At 49.2% G+C, this 6,973-nt stretch overlaps 2 protein-coding genes across 6 annotated transcripts in view; one reads left to right on the top strand and one right to left on the bottom strand.

The window, feature by feature from the left end:
• Window positions 1–4,849: 4,849 nt before the first annotated feature.
• On the bottom strand, window positions 4,850–6,607 carry LOC113894657 (translation initiation factor IF-2-like). The gene is made up of 3 exons (XM_027545318.1): window positions 6,394–6,607; window positions 5,650–6,185; window positions 4,850–5,454 (listed from the first exon to the last, which is right to left on the bottom strand). Exons 1-3 carry the CDS (start codon window positions 6,605–6,607, stop codon window positions 5,035–5,037), a joined length of 1,170 nt encoding a protein of 389 aa, XP_027401119.1. The 3' UTR covers window positions 4,850–5,034.
• The window catches only part of HS3ST1 (heparan sulfate-glucosamine 3-sulfotransferase 1), a 36,641-nt gene continuing 35,545 nt past the window's right edge, over window positions 5,878–6,973 (top strand). Inside the window, exons 1-3 of one of the 5 annotated variants that reach the window (XM_027545043.1) lie at window positions 5,910–6,096; window positions 6,401–6,662; window positions 6,790–6,904. The gene's annotated coding sequence lies outside the window, so the exon portion shown is untranslated. Of the gene's footprint in view, window positions 6,216–6,400; window positions 6,663–6,789; window positions 6,905–6,973 lie in introns of all 5 variants that reach the window. The other 4 variants (XM_027545044.1, XM_027545046.1, XM_027545042.1 and 1 more) reach the window with 4 other exon arrangements.

Below are 6,973 nucleotides of genomic sequence, written 5' to 3'. Positions count from 1 at the left end.
TCAGCAGGGACTCCGAGAGGAGAGAGCTGCTAGAAATAGCAAGGGCTGCTTGAAGCTGCAAGTTCAGGGTAGAATGTAAGGGCGTGAGAATCACATTCCAAATGTTCTGTCGACCTTCCTAGTACACCGGGAACCTGAGCGCATGAGAATCGTCAGGCTGAATTGTAATTTTTCTCTTCTGCACATCTGTGAACCCCTTTGGGGTTAGGGCTTACACTTTATTCTTCTCTGTACATCTCCACCCAGGTACTTACCACCGGGCTGCTATCTAGGACGTACCCAGTAAATGTTTCCACTGAACTGACAGGGCTAGAGAGAGGTAAAGATCCTTTTTTTTTTTTTTCTCCTGCAGAGTTTGAACCTCTCAGGATCCTTGAATAAGGCCTAAAAGAGAGAATCAGCAAGACCCGCTTATCAAAGCATCATCAGCTTTGGTCCCTGCAAACCCAAAATCAAAGAGAGTGCCACAATTTCCCGTGGCCCTGAAGTCTTTCTGGCACTCAGCAGGGTCTAACAATTTGAACAAGAGGACCACTTCAGGGCTGCAATATTGCAATTTCTGCAGCACTGATGTGTGTAATTTGGGGCAAAGCTTGACCCAGGACCAGAAATAAAAGCAGCATGTTTTCTATAGTTGTTTATCCAACATAACAAATGGACCTTGAAGTATGAGTCTGGAATTGCGGTTTTCACGCATACTCTGTGTGATCAGTCTCTCAGTTATGTCCGACTCTCGGTGACCCCATGGACTGTAGCCCTCCAGGCTCCTCTGTTTGTGGGATTTTCCAGGCAGGAATACTAGAGTGGGTTGCCATTTCCAGGGATTCTTCCTGACTCAGGGATCAAACCCATGTATCTATCTCCTGCATTGGCAGGCAGATTCTTTACCACTGCACCTCCTTACCAGAATCAATTAAGCATTCATCCCCAACAACATCACCATCAACACAGGGCCAACCACTCCATTAGAAATCTTGAGATTTCTTGTATCTCAAGGTACTTTCAGGGCCTTTCAAAAATATTGTAATTTCTTTTAAACTCTCAAGAAATACTGATTTGGGGGACCTCATAAAATATTTAAATAAAAATAATATCAATATATTCTGGAGAAGGAAATGACAACCCTTTCCAGTGTTCTTGCCTGGAGGATTCCATGGACAAAGGGAGCTTGGCGGGCTACACAGTCCATGGGGCCATGGGGAGTCAGATCACAACTGATCGACTGAAGACGCACACACATGCTTCTTTATGGCGATGTAGACGTGCCATATAATTTTAATGTTTAATTAATTACAAAAGCAATATGGGAGAAGGATAGGTCCTATAAAGGCAAAAGTTAGAACTGAAACTTGTCACCACATGTGCCATGAGTATCCAGTGTTACTAAGGGGATGAAAGTCCTGTTTTCAGAAAAACATCCCATAGTCTATTAATCACAGAGGCGTGAGTCATTTTCAAGGACACACGGATAAGGCTGGGAGTTGGACAGGCTGGTGGGGTAGGCAGGTGACAGGTGCGCTGGCTGGGAGGAATCACAATCCTACATATTTTCTGGATATGACCATCATTTTTCTATTCTCACAAGCCTTCTGCTCCAGCTAATTAGCAAGTCAAAAGAAATGGAAACAATTCTAGACCTCAGCACAATCAAATTAGAGGAGTTATTTGAGGATACCATTTTCACACAGTGCAATCACACTCCCTTTGTTTTGGTCAAATGAGTGAAAACTATCTTTCAAAGCGAACGCCCTCTCCTCTCCCAACCAGCTCTGTGCACAGCGGCATTTCATATCTGCTCTCATCCATTATACACGTGATCTTTTCTATGAAGACAGGGATGCACAGTCTACAATTAAACACACCCATCCAGCTTTCTCTACAACAAGGACCTTTTAAAAGTACATTGACTTTTAAGGTGATTCAGCACTGAAAGCCATTAGTGCATCATCTAAATCAAGACTTGGAAAGTTTATTAAAATTGGATTTTTAACCTGATCCCAATTTCCTCTGCTTATAAAGAATCCCATTGGACTCCTCAATATTCATGCTATTAACCTGAAAGTTTCAAATGGCCATTAAGGGAAGAAAGGCTGAGGCTGTACAGGGGAGCCTTACAGATAAAACCAGGTTGAGCTCAGGAAGGTAGAGTGACTCTGAGTCCTCGACGTCATCCGAGGAAGCAAGCCCTCTCTTTCTCTCTCTCTCTCTAATTCTCCTTCTCCTGACCTCTCTTCCATCATATATTTGAGGAAAAGTAGAAAACCAGAGATAACAAAAGCAAACATAAACTATTCAAGTACAGAAAGCAGTGGGCTAGGAATCTTTTTCATGGCAAATAGATGGGAAAAAATGGAAAGTGGCAGATTTAATTTTCTGGGGCTCCAAAATTACTGTAGATGGTGACTTCAGCCATGAAATTAAAAGATGCTTGCTCTTTGGAAGAAAAGCTATGACAATCCTAGATAATGTATTAAAAAAACAGAGATATCACTTTGCTGACAAAGATCCATATAGTCAAAGTTGTGATTTTTCAAGTAGTCATGTATGGATGTGAGAGTTGGACTACAAAGAAGGCTGAGCACCAAAGAACCGATGCTTTGGAACTACGGTGGTGGAGAAGACTCTTGAGAGTGCCTTAGACTGCAAGGAGATCAAGCTAGTTAACCCAAAAGGAAGTGTTAGTCACTCAGTCATGTCCAATTCTTTGTGAGCCCATGGGTTGTAGTCCACCAGGTTCCTCTGTCCATGGAATTCTGTAGGCAAGGATGCTAAAGTGGGTAGACATTCCCTTCTCCAGGGGATCATCCTGATCTAGGGATCAAACATGGATCTCCCACATTGCAGGCAGATTCCTTACCATCTGAGCCATCAGGGAAGCCAGGAAATCAACCCTGAATATTCAATGGATGGACTGATGCTAAAGCAGAAACTCCAGTCCTTTGGTCACTTGATGCAAAAAGCCAACTGATTGGAAAAGACTCTGATGCCGGGACTAAGGGCAAGAGGAGAAGGGGGTGACAGAGGATAAGATGGTTGGTTGACATCACCAACTTAATGGACATGAGTTTGAGCAAACTCTGGGAGATAGTGAAGGACAGGGAAGCCTGGCGTGCTGCAGTCCATGGGGTTGCAAAGAGTCAGACAGGACTTAGTGAGTGAACAACTATAACAGCAACAAAGATGCTAAATAAGAACAAATAACCAGTGAATACTTTCTTATTTACCTAAGCATAAGAATATTGATCACTGATCAATGAATGCTGGCCAAAATCAAAAAAGAGAGAGAAGCTAAAACACCAATCCTTGCCAGTGGCCAGATCTGTCTGGAGTCATTTGGGGCAAGAGAAGCTTGTGACAGAGTCTCAGGGCTGCGGCCTGAGGTTCTAGTTCCCTTTTGGGGCTTGTAGTGGGGAACTAAGTAGATCAGTTAACCGGACTTTGGCTCCCAGGGTACAAATGGAATCACTGCCAGTCTCACTTTGCATCTCACAAATGAGTTGTGAAATCCAGACTGTGGGCCCAAAGGCACTTTGAACTCTTAAGGAAAAGCAATCATACCAACTTAGGACATCAAAGTGGCTCCCTATTTTGAAGAACTTGTGATCTGCCCTGGGCTTAGCTGCTGGTAGGAGCTTAAGGACTCCAGTACTTGGCAAGGGTATATTTGAAAATACCATTTGACCTGCACAACCTCATCATACATGATTTTACAGGGGTTCATTGAATGAGGCAGGAAAAGTACTTTTTTTTTTAGAAGCTAATGCAAATTTGAATCTTAAGGCTTTTCAAAGAGAGGCTTTAAACTGACTTTGTTTTTTTCCAGGTTTACTGAGATGTAATGGATATACATCACTTTAAGTTTAAGGCATACAGCCTTCTGGTTTGATTTACATCTGTTGTGGTATGATTATGACAATGAGTTCAGCCAACAGACACCTTCTCACGTAAACCCAACAAAAGGGAAGAAAAGAAGAAAAGAAAAAAGTCTCTTTGTGATGAGAACTCTTGGGATTTACTCTATTAGCAACTTTCCTATATACCATACAACAGTGTCAGCTATAGTCATTATGATGTACATTTTTAAAATACATATGTGTGTGTGCGTGTGTGCGTGTGTTCAGTGGCTCAGTCATGTTTGAACCTCTGCAGTCCCATGGACTGCAGCCCACCAGGCTCTTGTGTCCATAGAATTTTCCCGGCAAGACTATTGGAGTGGGTTGCCATTTCCTTGGGCTTCCCAGGTGGCACTGATGGTAAAGAACCCACCTACCAATGCAGGAGATGTAAGAGAGGACTGTTAGATCCCTGGGCCAGGAAGACTCCCTCCAGGAGGAAATGGCAACCCACTGCAGTGTTCTTGCCTGGAGAATCCCCATGGACAGAGGAGCCTGGTGGGTTACAGTCCATGGGGTCACAAAGAGTGGAACATGACAGAAGAAACTTAACACAAAGGTACTCCAAAAGCATTTTAAAAGTTCTAAAATATTATGTCAATATTAGTCTGGCTCAAAGAAGCGATCAGGATCATTAAAACTTCTATAATCTTATTTTCCAAAATAAGACTTGGCCTTGGCTTCCCAGATACTACTGGTTTTATTAGACAGCCAGAAAATGCTGATCATGGTTTTGCTTTCCAAAAGGGCAGTGGGTAACATTACAAGAGAAAAAGGTCAATTTCCTACAGGATTTATTACTTAGGTGGGTGTGTATTTTTAATCCGAGCAAAGTTAATGAGGTTTTTTACACTTGAAGGGCAAATTTGATTTCTTCCAAACATTTATTTTCCAATACTTAAGATATGGAAGAGCGACTGAAATTTCATCTAAAATAAATTACTTTGACACTCATCTGGCACGTTTTCTTTTTCCTTTATTTAATTTCTTAACATATTGGCTGATCTGCCTTTTAGGGCCACTAGTTTGGGCTCCGATAGAGAGACAGCCTAGCTTCTCCAAGGGGATTCCTACTCTGGGTCCCTGGAAACCTTACAGTTGAAATTAGACTGAAGGCTGGTCTAGTTCTGACACAAAACTTTCAGGTACAGGAACGCGGGGGAAGGGGGCAGGGGGACCGGCTTAATTTCAGAGCCCGCGTTTGCAATCCCGATGCCCTAGAGAAGGCAGAGCTAAAAAGCTCTGCGTTCTCCGGATGAATCCGCATCCGCTCCGGGGACGCGAAACCGAAGAGGGAGGGAGTGATCAATGGCGACACCGAGCGCTGGGGAGCCGGCTCCTCGCGCGGATCCTCGCTCCGGCTGCCCGGCCGCCGGCGTCCGGGTCCGGCTGCGGTGCGAGTGGATGGCTCCCCTCGCTTCCTGGGCGGCGCAGGGAGCAAGCGATGCCTAAGGTGGGCACCTGCCCTGCCGGAGACCGGCCGCGCTGACGCACGTGGGAGGGCCCGGCGAGGCCGGGGAGTGGAGGAAGACGTGGGCTCCGGGTTAGGACCTCGCCTTCCCTAACGAGAGTGACGGTGGAGACAGGATGTCCCAGGTTCGCAGGGACGGCAGTCGCCCAACCCACAACCGGCCCCACCCTCCCGGGAGGGAGCGCTAGTCCCCTCCCCAAGTTCCATCCCCACCCCCAGCTTCCCAGGGCTGAAACCCCGGGAACTGCCGGGCCAGGGAAGGGGCGGGACTGACTCGTGCCGTACCTGTCCGCGGGATTTCCCGAGCCCTGCCCGGCCGCCCCGGGAGCGGCGTGGCGAGCCGGACTCCGAGTCGACCCGACCCCGGGGCAGCACCGGAGCGGACCGGGCAGCAGTGGGCGCTCGCGATCCTCCTCGGCCCGACACGCTCTCCCTGCGGGCTCGGCCTCCTCTGTCCCCTCCTCCCGCTCCCGCTCCTCCCTCTGCTCCTCCCCTCGGCGGCCGTGATAACCTCGCCTCCCCGCCTGCAAAGTCCCCGGCGCGAGGGCAGCCGCGAACCGCCGCCACCACTGGGTCTCCGCGGGCGCCTGCGCCGGTGTCTCGCCCTCCGGCCCGGGTCGTCCTGGAAAAACTCGCTCCGCTGGCCGCCGGGGCTCCACGGCGCTGCCCATGGCCAAGCCCAGGAGCCGACTTCGGGCGCCGGACCGGCTGGACAGCCGAGGCGCGGCTCAGGTGAGTGCGGCGCGCGCTTGCGGCGGCGGGGGTCGCCAGTGTGGGGAGCGGCAGGACCCGGGGCCATCGAGGTGCCCCGACCTGGCATCCTGGACTTCAGGACCAGAGCAGAGCCCAAGGTGAGTGAAGGCTGGCGCAAGTGGAGTGCACGTAGGTCGAGGAAGGAAGGAGAGCCCAGAGCTTTCCCCATCCTACTAGCCTCCAGACTTTGTCCCTCAGCTAGGCAAGTCTTCAGGGACTGGTTTTTTTCAAGCAGGTTTCTGACTTGGTGGATTTTTTTCTCTTTTTTTCCCTTACCCCCTAGAAGAGTCAGGAGGTTTGCATCTGCCCGACGCGTCTCTCTAGGACCGACCGTGAGGGGCAGTAGGAGCGCAAAGCTCCGCGGAGCCTGGGTACCACTCTGGCTGGCAACTGGGGCGGGGATAACAGCAAAAAGTCCGTCTTCGGGGAGCATCCAGGGTGGGGAAACCTCAGTGCGGTTAGCTTTGGGAACGAAGCAGAGATGGGACATCTCCCGAGGGGCGGGCAAAGCTCGGGAGGAGAGAGATGGAAGCGGCGGACAGACAGTAAGTAGCCTACCCCCTCGCCCCGCCCTCCCCCCCCCCCCCCAGTGCCAAACATGCACGGTTCTGGTTTTTCGTGTTACTTTTTACTTTTTTTTTTTTTTAATCCTGCGTCTGTTTCTATTTCGAGCACCTTGGGTGGTGACGGCAGATGAAGGTGAGGGGAGGAGGGGCGCCAACCCGCGGTGGAAGCGCGTAGACTCGGACTCAGAACCGGGCACACTCGCGGAGCCTGAAGTCTGCAGGTGCGACCTCTAGGCCAGGCGGCCGGCTTGCGCTGCTGACCCCAACCTGTCCCGGAGGCCGGCAAAAAA

This window comes from Bos indicus x Bos taurus, chromosome 6 (genome assembly GCF_003369695.1).
Source record: "Bos indicus x Bos taurus breed Angus x Brahman F1 hybrid chromosome 6, Bos_hybrid_MaternalHap_v2.0, whole genome shotgun sequence".
Lineage (NCBI taxonomy): Eukaryota > Metazoa > Chordata > Mammalia > Artiodactyla > Bovidae > Bos > Bos indicus x Bos taurus.
This window is presented reverse-complemented; position numbering and strand designations above follow the sequence as displayed.